Source organism: Myotis daubentonii, chromosome 1 (assembly GCF_963259705.1).
Source record: "Myotis daubentonii chromosome 1, mMyoDau2.1, whole genome shotgun sequence".
In the NCBI taxonomy this organism is placed as follows: Eukaryota; Metazoa; Chordata; class Mammalia; order Chiroptera; family Vespertilionidae; genus Myotis; species Myotis daubentonii.
In genome coordinates this window covers 50,998,569-51,014,218 of record NC_081840.1, presented here as the reverse complement: position 1 = coordinate 51,014,218, position 15,650 = coordinate 50,998,569, and the positions used below count along the sequence as shown (strand labels likewise).

The following is a 15,650-nucleotide window of genomic DNA, read 5'->3' as shown; positions in this document are numbered from 1 at the left end:
TAAAAGCCCATAACACAAGGAGCAAGTTTCTCTTCCAGCCCCAGGAGAATGGGTTTTGTTTGCTTCCTGTTCACAAATGCATGCAGGCAGTCTGCGTTTGACTCAGCCCCTGGCTGGACAAGTACCTAGCTCTCCCAGTGTCACTGGCCGCAAACTTGGGCCTCTCTATCCACAGGAGCATTTTCCTGCCTTCCCTTCCCTCTGGCATTATTTGGAAGAAAGAGCTCCAAAGCCAGGAGAGACCTCAGAGGTCATCTGGTCAATCAGTTCTCTCACAAATGAAGAGACCCAGGCCCAGACAAGCACTAAGTTCGCTGCCCAGGATCACAGAGCCACTAGAAAGAACCATGGCCAGCCAGGGGTAGCAAATCTATTTTCTCAGTGCAGAAACCACAGCCCTTGGGTAATAAGTTAAGTTCTTGGGTAATAAGAGAGGTTGGGCTTTTGCCTTGGGCCACTGGGGGATAGTCTCTAGAGCCCTGGAATGTCTGGCCTGACCGGAGTCTCTCTGTTTGCCTGGGGGCTTTGTGATATCTAACAATTCGATTTAGGATGGAGGCTTCGAAAATACCATATAACTTCTCACCATGCCCACCCCTTCCCCCCCACCTGGAGGAACAGGAGACTAAAGGTCAGCCATGCAGCGATAGAACCCAAATAAAAACTCTGGACACCAAAGGCTTGGGTGAACTTCCCTGGTTGGCAATACTATTGCCATAACTGGAAAGAAATAACACCATTCATGACTTCATGGGGAGAGGACAACCAGAAGCCTCACATCTGGACCCCTCCCAGGCACTGCCCTATGAGGCTCTACTTTTTTCTGTTTTTGATTTGTATCCTTTTGCTAAAACAAAATGGTAATCCTAAATTCAGAGCTTTCATGAATTCTGTGAGTCATTCTAGTAAATTATTGGAACTGAGAGGGTGGTAGGGACCCCTGAATTTGTAGCTAGCTGGTCAGAATTGAGGGTGGTCTGCGGAACCCTCTGGTGTCTGAAGTGAGGACGGTCTTGAGCAGGACTGTGCCCTTCACTTGTGAGGTGTGGCCTGGCTCTGGGTAGTTAGTGTCGGAAGTCAAAGCAGCTCCCTGTTCTATCACCTTCTAAATGAAAGCACAGCCAGTGCAACGGAAATCCTGGGAGCGGAGCCCTCAGGCCCTGGCCAACTGAACAGTTGGAAAGAAGGCTCCCACCAGTGGGCATGGGTCCTGCTTCCGTGCAGTGTGTCCTGCAGGGACACATTCAGGGGGATGTGAGAGTGGGAGAGACATGGGCTGGGCAAGACGGCAGCTTCCAGACTTGTGAAGCTCAGGCAACAAGACCACTCTCTCCTTTCTCATCTCACTAGAGCAGTGGTTCTCAACCTTCCTAATGCCTCGACCCTTTAATACAGTTCCTCATGTTGTGGTGACCCCCAACCATATAATTATTTTCGTTGCTACTTCATGACTGTAATTTTGCTACTGTTATGAATTGGAATGTAAATATCTGATATGCAGGATGTGTTTTCATTGTTACAAATTGAACATAATTAAAGCATAGTGATTAATCACAAAAACAATATGTAATTATATTAATGTGTTTTCCGATGGTCTTAGGCGACCCCCGTGAAAGGGTCGTTCGACCCCCAGGTTGAGAAACGCTGCACTAGAGGCTCAGGAGGAAGGAGAACAGGCAAGGGACCGAATTAGAAAACATATGCTGTACCCTCATTCGATCTAGTTACGAAAACGCCCTCCTCCTCTCTATTGGCCAGAGACCTCCACTTGGAGTCAAACGGAAGCATTTCCTGTTAAGCAACCCAACTCATCATCACTCACGTATTCCTTCCAAAAGGACTTAACCTGCATCTAATTAAGTATTTAGATCTACCTTGCAATTCACTGAGAATTCAGCTGGAGGAATTAGTGTAATGAGATTAGGAAGAAACAGTTATCTAAAAGGTGTCCATAGGAAAACTGGGTTGGTGTCTTCACCAAGTCAATGTCATAAAAAAAAAAAAAAGCCATGATGGTATTAGGGGAACTGTGATAGAATATAAATAAAAAAGTGAAAGACATATGCAAATGAAACACTGTTCCTTGATTTACATAAATCAGCAGGAAAGGCGTGCTTGCAAAAATTAGTGAAATCTGAATGTGCACTGCTTATTTTTAGATGATACTAAATTTTTATTAATTATTTAGTTGTGATACTGGTCCTGGGGCTAAGGGAAAAAAAGGTTATTTTCCAGAGATGTGTATGGAAATATTTAGAAGTAAAATATCATGAAGTCTGTATTTACCTTGAAAACACTTCAGTGTTCTTTGTTTTATATTTTTGACTTTGGAACCATGTAAATATTTTATACAATTTAAAATTTTAAAATGTTCAGCCCCTAAGATTCAAAATGAAATTAAATGGACTTAACTGTAAGTTGGAATGTTAATGACACAGAAAAGGATTATTTTAAGTGGCTCTTAAAACCCAATATTTTGACTGTACATGCCAAGGACAAAAAGAACAACAAAGAAATTTTAGAGTTAATCCAGTATTGCTATTAATAACATTGGTACTGTTATTTTAAATCATTAACAAAATCACTCATTTGCTTTATCCCCTTATGTATGTTTTTATATTTATATATAACTATATAGTCACATATTTATTTCTTTTGTATTTATATTTACATTTATACACATAGTATAAATCAAATAATTGTGATAATGTCAGTAGGAACCAAATTTTTCAGCATTAAGAGAAGCGAGATACAAGCATAAAAATCCTATAATCTTAAAATGAACTGAAAATTACCAGTGTGAACTTATGCTCCATCTTTTTTCCTTAAAAAAATTCGTATTCCTTTGTCCTTTGAAAAGAACTAGTAGCCCTGACAACGTATGGCAGTGAGCGAGCACTCAGTGACTAGGCCGGTGGTGTTTGCATATCATTGCCCATTAAAATGAACCGGGGGTTTCTGGTGAAGTGGCTGATCCAGGGCTTGGCAGGAAATGTACAAGATGAGTCTGGAACATCTTAAACAAGAAAGCTACCAAAGACGACCGGGTCATATCAAGAGGACATGGGAGCCAATATAAAGGGCTCCCAAGGTCAAAGTTAGGACCTTTTGAGCCTGACAGGAAAACCGCAGTGTTTAAACAGATAATACATTTAAAACCCACTGGTTTGGAATGATACTGAAAACCAAAACATATCACCTCGGGAGGTTGCTAGGGCATCAACTCATTGCTTTGAAAAATCGGTCAAGACAACAAATCAAACTCTTTATCTAGTTCTCCCCAATAGATTTTATTTTAAGTTAATCTAATAAATAAATGTGAAAGAAAGAATAGAAAATAATGATTTGGGGGGGGGGGTGGAAATAACGATTTTTTAACTATTAATTAAAGAATGACAGTATAATGGGAATTTCTAATGGATGGACCCACCGGCAATCCCACAGGCATTATTCACCAATAAAAGTCCTGAGTGCAGAGCATCACTAATGAAGCATTTTTTTTTTTTTTTTTTTGCCAAAGAATTGAATCTGAACTTGATCAAGCTTTTAGCTATAGACACCAATTTACAGGAGAAAGAGGGAACCATATACAATCAGCTAATCCCACACTACAGAAAATTCTGCAAGACAAAAGAGCTTTTTTCTTTAACAAATAAATGCCAAGAAAACAAAAGAAAAAGGAAAAAAAAAAGAGGAGACTTAAGAAGCATAGCAGTCAAGGGCAATGTGTGAGCTTTGTTTGGAACCCAAATAAAAACAAACTATCAACAAAATTTACAACACAGTCATGGAATAGAACTAATAATATAGGGTGATGTTAAAAGAATTATTCATTTTTTAGGTGTGACATAAATTATCTTTGAGAGGCGCATAATACATTATTGACAAATAATGATTTGCTACCCAGGATTTGCTTTAAATGACCAAGTGGAAGCAGGATGGAAGGGTTAGGGGAAATAGGACTGGCTGTATGTACAAGCTGGATGAGAGACACACAGGCGCTTATTATAACACTCTTTTTAAATTTTGTATATGTCTGCAAATATCCCTAATAAAAAATTTTTCAGAAGTGCTTCAGATAAAAAAATTAAAGAACTAAAAAAGATGAATGCAAATATGACAACATGTTAACAGCTGTCAAGTTCTCAGCAATGGGAATATGGATGCTTACTTTTTCTCTGTGTTTGCAAATGTTCATAATAGTAAACAAAATTGTAAAGGCACTTAAACCCAGCAAAGACCCAGAGTTAGGTCGGGTTAAAAGGATTTTGACATGTAGCTACAGACAGATGGGTAATGCTGGCATTTACCACTAATGCCCACAGAAAATTAAAAGCAAATGACAAAGTACACCAAAAAGTTCAAACTTGAACTAAATTACTGGGAGAAGAAAAAAGAGGGACCTGGAGAACAGGACTCTAGCTGACAGAACAGTGAAGCTTGTGACATAAAGGATCTTCAACTTAGAGTCAAGCTGCGGCATGATCACACGGAGGGAAGGAGTTTTACAGTGTTTAGTCCAAGGCCCCAGTGATGATCAATAAAAGATCTGGCTACACCTTGTGCCCTAAAGCCTTAATGTCATACGTGACGGGGTATAACATTTTTAAAAAAGCAGCCCAACCCCACAGAAGCGCAAAAGCTTTTATGATTTGGAATCAGAAAATGAACCAAGACAAAGCCGGCAGCGTGACTGTTACTCAGCGACGCCAGCAGCTGTTGCGAAAGCACCGCTTCTCGGTAGAAGCCCTAACGACAACATGACCTCACGTCCTCTACCCCGAAGAAGGCGCTGTCCGTACCTGATGATGACACACTGGTTCTCTCTGTCAATGATCATGTTTCTGTACATATTATCTGCAAGAGCATAGATGTGGGGTGGGTTTTCGTACTGTGCCTAGAAAAGCAAAACGAAACGAAACCAAACCATGGTCAGATAAAGCAACACATTATATATTTTATTTTCTTGGCCTTGGCTTATACCACTATATAGTTCCAATGTTTATAATTATATCTTATAGGTTACATAACACAAGAATTCATAAAATTGTCTAGGTCACGAGGAGTTACACCTAACAAAATGAAGGTGGAATCTGGAGGTGCTCTTCTGTAGGTATTTGAGTGACTCAGCCTTCAGACATGCCCTATGCCTTCAGATACTCCACCACACGCCCTTCCACCCTAACAGGCCTCCACAAGTGATGTTCCACTGCTACACATTTCTAAAGGCCCTGGGGCAACAGGCCCACTAAAAACCCGGGCCTGATTTTACTAGAATTCTAAATTCCTACACAATTTTTTTTTCTAAGGGGCAAATTGGAGATGGTTATGAATGAGGAGAAAACCAAGATTTTCCATAAGAGGAGAACAAGAGGTGTGGTTCTTTAAAGTGATCAACTGGTTTGGTCAGTTTGTTTTCATCTCAGTAGGGGAAAAAAATCCTGGCACACTAGAATATTCCCCTGGGTTTTAGTTTTATGGGGAATCTTAGCTCTGAAAAATATAAATTCACCAATACATTCACTGAGTCAGGACAACTGCAGCCCTGCTTTCTTCAATTTCTTGGCACCCACCTCCACCATTCGCTCAAAAGAAAAATGCTAAAAAGAAAAATACTTCATGTGGTGTAAAGCTGGAGAAAGAGCACTCCTTCAGTTTAAGGCTATCTATCTATCTATCTATCTATCTATCTATCTATCTATCAATCATCTATCTATCTATCTATCTATCTATCTATCTATCTATCATCTATCATCTAAAAGGCTAATATGCAAAGTGTCCCCTCAGGAGTTCGACTGGGAGACCAGGAGTTTGATCGCTATGACGTGTGCTGACCACCAGGGGGTGGCGTGGAACGAAGGAAGGCCTGACCAGCAGCCGGAAAGCCCTGATCGGCCCTGATTGCCGGGCAGGCCTAGGGACCCTACATGTGCACGAATTTTGTGCACTGGGCCTCTAGTCTAACATAAAAAAGTGAAAACAATACCAGAACCAGTGAGAAGGCGTAGATTGTGTCTTTCCCTTCCCTGGTGCCCATCTCTAAAGTGGGGATACTAATGCCGATGCTACAAATGTCACAGGGTAACTGAGATGATGGATGGGGATGGAATTTGAAAAAGTAGAGTCTTATGCAAAGGTGCAGTATCATTTACCAATCCAGCTTTGGGCCTTATTATACAAGGACTTACTAATAGAAAAGGTGGCCTGGCCCAGAAATTGCCGTTCATTGCAAGCTCTGGTAGATCAGAACTGAGTGATGAGAGGGGATGAAAAGAGGGTGCTTGCTGCCTGCACACGTTTGGAACTGGTGGATCCAGTGTCCACGCTTTCCCTCATATTGTGAGCAGGAGGCTCCCAAGGGGAACTGCCCAGTGAGGGTCGGAGGCTATTCATGGGACTTGTCGACCGAACAACTCCAAACAGGAACAAGAGTACATCCCTGCCGTCACCTTACAGTCAGGATATTGTCTTAAAATGGCCTCCAAGCCTAGATTGCTTATGCAGAATTATTTTTAATACCTCTTTGAAAACAGGGAAATCGATTATAAGAAAGAAAAGAGGAAAATAGAAGGAAATGGAGTGGAGAGAAAGCTGTGGTCATGGAGGGAAAGGTGTGGGCAAGTCATTGTCCAATAAGGCTTGAAAGCTGATTCACTAGTTATACTTGTCCTTAGCAAGTGATTGTTTTTCAAGATGGTTTCCAACCTATGGTCTCATGGAACCTCTCAGCTACCTATGAGAATTATCAGGTAGGTATTTCCTCTATCTGATTCTTTCCTCCCCTGAAGCCCCTGAAAGTCATTAGGATCTGACTTCAGCTCCAACAGTCAGCAGATTCGAGTACTTAATCTCTCTAAACCTCAGTTTCCTCATCTGTGAAATGGGTACAGAGAACAATACACAGCCAGCATCCAGGGCTGTTGTGTTATTTGTCACAAGTGTAACATAACACCTGGCACTCAGTAAATACCGATTTTACAGCATGCGGTTATCATTAGCAGTTAAAAATAAATATGTATTTTTAAAATTCTAGGGCATTCCTTTAAGGAGAAGTCTTCACAAGATGAATGGTCTAAAAGGGACTCATAGCAACGCTTTTCAGAGAACTGGAAAGAAACCCCACCAATGCACAGCACTTGCACCCACCCCGCCCCGGCCGTCATTGAGAATGCCAGGCCAGCCCGCGCCTGCTGCTCCCGGCCTGCAGATCAGGGCGCCAGGGCAGGGCCCAGCCTCTGTTGACAGTGTGCCCCTTGTGCTGGGCTCCCATAAAGGCAGCATTATCAAAGGTCTTTCGCGTGGCAGCCTCCTTCGGCTCTAGCGACCAGCACCATTCATCTGGCAACAATGGGGTGAGCTCTTGCTCTGGGTAAATTGCCTTCCACTTCAACTGATGAATCTGTGTGGGCTCTCTTTTGTTTGTTTTCCAGGGGTCAGGACTAATGATTGCTCTTGTGCTTCTGCTGCAAAGGAAAGAGCGAAGGGGAAAGGATGCAGAGATGGGAGGCCTGGAGGAGTGATGAACCACGTAAGGAGACACACTGATGAGGATTACAGTTTCCATTTTTGTCACACAACTGAATTGGCTATGGAGCTGTGTCTGAACTGGGACCGAAGTCACATTAATAAATGAAGTAATGAAAGATTCATTTTTCATGTTCCAGTCATAGCCACAGTTTCAGGGTCTGATTCAGACAGAATGATCCCCATCGCCCAATTTATTTTTTACCCATTACTGGTTGTTTAGTTTTAGAATTTTGTGGCATGTGTGGAAAGAGGAAGGTCCCCCAACCTGTAGGTCTTGCATCCCATTTAACTAATTTTATATATAATGCGCCAATGTTAGATAGTCCTATGCTTTCTTGAGCTGCACTTGGAAGAGCAGCACAACATTAAAAAATCAAACAATGGCCCTGGCTGGTGTGGCTCAATGGATTGAGCGTCAACCTGTGCACTAAGAGGTCTCGGTTGCGATTCCCAGTCAGGGCACATGCCCCAGTTTCGGGCCTGCTTGATCCCCAGTGGGGGATGCACAGGAGGCAGCCAATTGATGTTTCTCCCTCTTCCTCTTCTCTCTCTAAAATCAATAAAAACATATTTTTTAAAAAAAGAAAGAAAAATCAAACATGTCACCTACTTGAGTTTTCCCAATAATAACTCATATTAAGGAAATGCAAATGCATTGCCAACATCAAGAAAAACTACCCAGCATCAAAGAAGCCAAAAACACTGCAGTAATTCCCGTGGCGTGTAACTTACCGCTCCTTGGTACATTTCAATTTCCTTATCCCCAAAATATGGCATCTGCTTGAAAGGGTTGACTGAAATTAAGACGGATCCTATATATGTCTGAATTTATATCCAGTTAAGGTCCATTGTTAATCTTCATAGTTACACATTTTTTTTTAAATTAAGTAAACAGATGTTATAAAAAATTCACGATTGTTCAAGGAAGAGCTTGTGTACTTGTTTTCTAAAAGATTACAAATAAAGACAAAGGCAATTACCAGCTAGCTCAGATTTTGTTCCTCTCCAGGAAGAGGAATGAACTTAATTAACCAAGGTGTTACAAAAAGAAATAGTAAATGAATGGAAGCTTATTCCTTTAAGACTGGTGACACACAACTAGAAAAAACAAACAAAACAAAACAGAAATGACCAAGGAGTGAAAGAGCAGTTATCATTCCTCTTTTCAAATGATATTAATTTTCCCTGGGACCTTTCTTATCTATTAGGTATACTAAGAATGTATTCATGTGCTCATTTAACAGATAGAGGGATACAAGATGAGCTCTTTAGAAGCTGAGGGAACTGAGTTGTATCTATATTATTCAGAGCAGACAATTACAAACCCATACAGATCAGGCTGAGGGGAAGGAGGTGTTTTTTCTGCATGGGGAATCCAGGAAGTCCTCTCAGCAGAGAACGTGTTCATATTGTCTTAATTCTTTTATACGACACATTCTTAATCAAGTGTCATTGTAACAAAAAGACATTTTCATGTATTCATTCAGCAATCAACTAGTTTGAACTGGGTGTCTACAACATGCCGGGCGCTGCTCTAGATGCTGGGGATACAGCAGTGAACACAATACACACACTGGACAAAAGTCCCTGCCCTCACAGAGGAAAAAACCATAAAAAAAAAACTCTAAACCACACACATACTCAAAATTGTTTCTTTTAATCAATGATTTCCCACTGTTTAGAAATTTTGCAGTTGAAGATGTTAACCTATGAGATTTCCTCCCCTAAAGAAACATTTATAAGTTTACATATATGTTAGGATCCAGGTGTCTAATAGAGCAGTGTGGTAACTCTGGTCAGATGGCCTCATTCCCCAAGTCCAGTTCCTCCTGACCTTGGGTAAGTCACATCTGTAAGCTGCAGTTAATGGATGGTGGGGTAAAATAGGACCTACTCAATAGGGCTGTTATGAGAATTCAATGTTACAAAATGCTTAGCACCCTGTCTGGCATTGTAGGTGCAATTTCCTTAATTCATATACTTCAAGATGCATGTTTTGTCACATGTTAATACCTCTGAGATGCAGCTTTGGTACTATTATTGAACACAAATAAGCCAAGTGTTGGATAAATCATACAATATTTAAAAATTAATATTTATACACAAAGGCAGGAATGCAGAATGATTCGGTTGCAATTTTGCTTCCTTTTTCACTGACCAGAAAGATCTCTGACTTGAAAGGGTTGAACTTGAAATGACAGTACAGAAGATGGGGTGGTCTGAAAAGCATACCCAGATGGAACCAGTGGGGGCAGTCCATGGCACTAAGATAAAATGAGAATGAGACAGTGAGTCAGAACTAAAAGTCGCCAGAGTCACAGAAGGAGGGACATGAGCAAATGTAATTTCAAGTGCCAAAGCCAGATGAGGCCACCGATAGATTGATTAATGGCCTACTTCTTTTTAGGCAAAAATTCAGAACAGATAAATTTATTATTAAAATTATTAATCGGATAAGAAATGTCTATAATGCTGTAGACTAAATGTTAATAATAACTGATCAAACACATACACATTATATGGTACTAATATAAGCTCCTAATCACAACTCTGTTACTACTTTAATCCTATTTTACTATGAAGAAACCGAGGCATAGAGAAACTTTAAAACTTGCTCAAAGTCACAAGCTAGTGAGTAGCAAAGCTATGCTCCAAACCCAGGCAACCTAGTTCTAGAGTTTACATTCTTTAAAAAAAAAAATAAAATACATTTTTTAAATTGATTTCAGAGAGGAAGGGAGAGGAAGAGAGAGCTAGAGAGAGCTAGAGACATCAATGATGAAAGAGAATCATTGATTGGCTTCTCCCTGCACAGGGGAGAAGCCCGCAACCTGGGCATGTGCCCTGACAGGGAATCGAACTGCAACCTCCTGGTTCACAGGTCAACATTCAACCACCAAGCCATGCTAGCTGGGCTAGAGTTCACATTCTTAATCAACAAGCTATATTGCCTTTCTAAGATTAGCAGGCATTGTCGCTATTATTATTGTTGATATTATTATTGGTAGAGTTGACAGATTTAGGAAATAAAGTAAAAAATGCCCAGGTAAATTTGAAGTTCAGATAAACAATAAATAATTTATGCATATATATCCCAATAAGTATGCTCCAAGCAATATCTGAGACATACTTCTACTAAAAAGGTACTTGTTATTTATCTGAAATTCAAGCTTAATCAGGCCTCCTGTATTTTACTGGCAACCCTAAATTGGCAGCACAAGGATCTCTCCTGCAGGACTGAGAGGTGTTCGAGAGCCTATGGTCCCTCATAAATTAGATTCTGTGATTCTTTAAGTACTAAAAACTCTATCTCTCTTCGTTGATTTTTAAAAATATATTTTTATTGATTTCAGAGAAGAAGGGAGAAGGAGAGATAGAAACATCAATGAAGAGAAAATCATTGATCGGCTGCCTCCTGCATGTCCCACACTGGGGATAGAGGCCACAACCCAGGCATATGCCCTGACTGGGAATTGAACCATGAGCTCCTGGCTCATAGGTTGAGGCTCAACCATTGAGCTAAGTTGGCTGAGCTGTTGACTTTTTTCTGTATCTTTACCACATGGTAGGGACCAAATCAAAACTGAATAAATGAGGCTTGGCCCTCATTCTGATTCTCAAAATATAGTAATTCTTACAATAAACCCAATTTTCAAGAAATAGAGCCCTGCTATGACCATCCTCGTTTCAGAAGAAGAGGATGTCTGGCTACATTTATCTCCAGGTGAAAACGAACTTGGGCAGGTATGGCGTTTCCATGGAGAAGGGTGCTCCTTCCCTTGGTTGTGAAGGGAATGCCGTGACTGCCACCTGTCCTGGACAAACTGGTCACTGCATGTGAAGAAGAAAGAGCTACCCAAGGACATAAGCCAAAGAAAGCACCTGCTCAGCAATCCCTTCCCGCCCACCGAGCCCTTGGTTATCAAATACATATGGGTTGGGTTGCATAAGAGCTTCTATAGGAGCCAACATTTTTTACTGTGAATAACCTGCTATTTAAAAAGATATATTGTAGAGTCTTGACTCAGTCAGCTACATAAATTCTGATTAAGGCCTGGGAAGGAGACACTCAGAGAAAAATACTTCTTTCAGATGACTCTAGGCCAAGCCTGAATCAATGATTGAGGTTGAAAGAGGGAAAATTGTAGCTGATCCCTAAATTTCCCATAAATAATGGGGCTGCCGTATTATTTAGGAGGAGTCCCGGAAAATAAAGTTTAGTTTGAAACAGAAGAATTGAGACAAGAGAATTTAACTTGGATTTAAAGGAAACAAACATATTTTAGTTATTTTAGGTGAGAGTTTGGCCTCATTGTTTATCTAACTGCCCGCCTTTTTTCCCACCTGGCTGGGTCTGCAGACACCTCAGCACTTCCCTGAGCACACGGGCCTCCTACTGAGTTGGGTCCCTTCTCTAGACTCAAATACTCCCTCCCACTCCCTACTACATAATTCAGGTGTGCCTTTGGAAAAAGCCGTTTCCATCATTGTCTCTACCACATAATCTTTGGCAATGAAGGTGTGGCCCAAGGTTAATTTTGAAAATGTATGGGGCTACCAGGCTATGATACAAAACCAAACCAAAAACAAACAAACAAACAAAAACCCCACCAACCAACCAACCAAAAACCCAGAAATCTGTAACATAAATGCCATCTTATTTAATAGACTTTGCAAGATGAAAGGACCCAGCAGATCTTGGTTCTCAAATGCTTGTTGGAGATCTTTGAGTTTACAGTGATCTGCAGCAAGAATGACAAAGAGAGAAACAATGCCCTGAATTTTTCATAAAGCTCAATTATTCAATGTAAAAGACTGTCCTTTATTCTTCGATTATTTCCTTTCTATTTTGGGAGTGTTAAAAATATTCTTTCTTTTATGAAATGTGATGGTAGTGAAGCTTCTGTAAGTTTGTTTTTAATGGTCTTATTAAACAAAGATAAAGTTTAACTTAAGAAAAAATTCCAATAACCAATGAATTCCCCCAAACCACACACACCAACCTAATGGATTTCCCTGTTTTTATCTCTAAGGTGGGGGGCGGGAGGTGGGGGAGCTGAGGCCAACTTGCCTGAAGACATATGTGGAGAAGGTCAAGCTGGAACTTGAGCACTGAACAGCCGCCAGACCAACCTCCCTCACTGCAGCGAGGTGCCCCCACCCCCAACGTGACTGACTGCCAAGGACCAAACCTCATTCAGAACAACTGCACTGCCTTCAGCCCCGGTTGGTCTGGCACAAACATCTCACCCCCTAATTCAAGGGCCGAAGATGCCAAACACACTTGAGTGTGGTCTTTGAGCGAAAACAAGTTTGGAGAAAGCTGGACCAAATGGGCAGGGAGTGCTTTTGCACAGAACCGTTGTCGTCAGCCAAGTGGCTACAAATGATGCCAGGCATAAGCGCAAATACTGCAATGTTTTCCTCAGAGATTTTCGAGTGGAATTGTAAGGAGTGTGGTAACATCCAGGAAAAATGGATGGTTAATCAAACCTTCCTTGTCTTAGGATAAACAGCTGAAAAATATGTGTGTGTGTGTGTGTGTGTGTGTGTGTGTGTGTGTATTGGTAAACCATGGTAGCATTTTCTAAGTAGATATTTTTCTGATGTAGAAAAAGAAATGAGCATTCAGGCTGACTGCATTAATAACGGATTGTTCCAAATGCTGACCTTCAAAACAAGACAATGTGCTGGTGTTAAATGTAGAAGAGGTCAAATGAGCAATGTTATAATTTCATGTGAAATTGAATCTCTTCTTCCCTTAACTACTAAGCTTAGGAGAGAGAGGGGGGAAAACACTTTGACTTAAAATAATGCTACTCTAAAAAACATAATGCTACTCTATCATAGTAATATTCCTTTAGCACTGAACTGATAAAGGCGGCTTTTATCACTTATCAGAGGAAAAGATTTGCAGCTCCACCCTTGGCATTATTTTCGTAAACATCCAACAGACCCATCAAGCTTTCTCAAAGCCGAGAGCTGCCCTGTGCTATTGATGAAAGCACATGGATGCTGAGTTTCTCATTTATCGAGTGGGCAGATTTCTAAGACACGAAGTCATTAGTGGTCAACTAACTCATTTCCTTGGTAAAGTACACGATTAGTCAGTCATTGATTCAAAGGCATTAATTCAGAGGCAAGTAATCAGCCCCCTCTGTGTGAGTCACTTAAAAATTCTGCTGTCTGAATATAAAAAGCAAGTCTTAATTGTCAACAAATTTTCAATGAACATGTAATACGATGCACCATGCCAAGAATTATGCAGGAAACTAAAACACACAATGCAAGAGGATCCCATTTCTGTTAGAATTAACAAGAAAGCACACATAAACGTATGCCTATATGTGGATAAGTTGAAAAATATAAAGCAAGAGGTTATATAGGCACTAACCCTATATGGTGGGATTCTGGGTGATTTTATTGTTCTCCTTTCTGCTGGACTCCATTTTACAAGTCATGTTAAATGAAATGTATTACTTTAAAGGGCTTTTTAAACGTTGTTTTTTTAAAAAAGTCATACAAGACACAGTCCTTGTCCTCAACGAATCTCTGGTGTTTTAGGAATAAACGATCCTGGTGGGGAGAAATGAGGATGGCTGGGTTGCCTGCTGATAACCACTGACACCACCTTTTTCTTTTCTTATCCAGCTTATCAAAATCCATGTTCTATGTCAATAATGTAAGAAGTGTAGCCTGCATTCTAAGAACATTCCAATAAATAATTTGTTCAACTACATTCTGTGGAACTTAGCCTTTTATAGGCTTGTCAATAACCCAATCCTCCATTTAAAAGTTTTTCAGGATAACAAGCATTTCAATTTCCAATAAGCATCTTTACAATCGAATTTTTGGAATATAACTCAGAAATATGGGAGGAGCTTACCCACTTGCCTTAGCGTATGATAATACTAACGAATGCTTATTGTGTACTTACTGCATTCATCATTTCATTTAACCCTGCAACAGCTCATGCGGGAGATTTTATTGTCATTCCCTCTTTACAGGCAAGGAAATCAAGGCACACAGATGACAAAAGGTCCTATGGTCACCAGGCCCAGGCAGAGTAAGGTTCAAAGTCAGGCAGGCCAGATGCGCTTCCTGCACCTTTTTCTAGTCTACCCCCTGCCAGTTTCCATGGGCCACGGATCTTGCACATAAAAGAGATTTAAATATTTTGATGATGATATGCCCAGAAAAAGTGAGCATATTTCAATTTTTTTGAGCAAATAAAATGAAATCTTACAGCTGAATACAACTGCTTCCATCCAATTAAATTAAAGGCAGTTCTGCATAGGTGTCTAGGAGTCAGCAAAGATTTTTCTGTAAAGGGCCACAAAAGTAATTAATTTAGGCCTCGGGGTCAGATGATCTGTTGCAACCACTCAGCTCTGCCATTGTAGCATGAAAGCAGCCACAGACAAGAATAAAACAACGGAGCACGGCTGGGTTCCAATAAAACATTGGTTATAAAATGGGCAGTGAGCAGGATCCTGTCTGCAGGCGGTAGCTGCCACCCCTGATCAATACAGCTGACAAATCCAAATATAGCTGTTCACACTTAAAAGCAAGGGTTTAGGGATTTAACTACCCAGATATTCGGTAAAACAAAAAAACAACACAAAAAAACCTCTTATGGTAAATAAGAAACAGCACAGCATTGGGAAGAACCGTCCAAGTGCCTCAGAATAACGTTGAACTCTCCTAATGTTGAGACAGGCAGTCCCTGCACAAGTATTGCTGCGTAGGTAAGGGTGCTTCTAACCAACAGTCAAATGAGCAGCGTGAATAATAAGCAGAAGCTACTGGTGTGAAAACTACTCTCCCCGTGCTTTGGGGGTTAAAATCCTAAAGGTGCATTACGAGGGTTGCAAAGACTCCACCTGTCATGGTCCTCCACAACACCATCCCTTCAAAGGCGCCAACAGCAAAGTTAAACTTGCTGGCGCTACCAACAGATTTTACACAAATCTTCGCATGTCTGTGACCAACGCTGCAATCATTCCACTAAGAGAGCTTTACCTAGCTGCACCAAACACAGCTCCTGAATCCTGTAAGAACTTAAGTATCACAGTTCTCTGTTTATAATGTAGTCAACACGTATTTGAATCAAATTTCCATTC

The 15,650-nt window shown here is 40.7% G+C and overlaps 1 protein-coding gene and 1 long non-coding RNA gene across 5 annotated transcripts in view; both read right to left on the bottom strand.

Annotated features, from left to right (window-relative positions):
• The window catches only part of MYO1E (myosin IE), a 197,251-nt gene that overhangs the window by 96,733 nt on the left and 84,868 nt on the right, over positions 1-15,650 (bottom strand). For all 4 annotated transcript variants that reach the window (XM_059699613.1, XM_059699616.1, XM_059699609.1 and 1 more), the window contains exons 3-4: positions 8,260-8,349; positions 4,803-4,897 (exon numbers count right to left, since the gene is read on the bottom strand). In XM_059699613.1, the coding sequence (XP_059555596.1) occupies positions 4,803-4,897; positions 8,260-8,349 (185 nt within the window). The remainder of the gene's footprint in view (positions 1-4,802; positions 4,898-8,259; positions 8,350-15,650) is intronic.
• LOC132236557 (uncharacterized) lies at positions 8,345-15,223 on the bottom strand. Its single transcript, XR_009453326.1, has 3 exons — positions 14,465-15,223; positions 9,686-9,791; positions 8,345-8,473 (listed from the first exon to the last, which is right to left on the bottom strand). It is a non-coding gene; the product is annotated as an uncharacterized LOC132236557 (long non-coding RNA).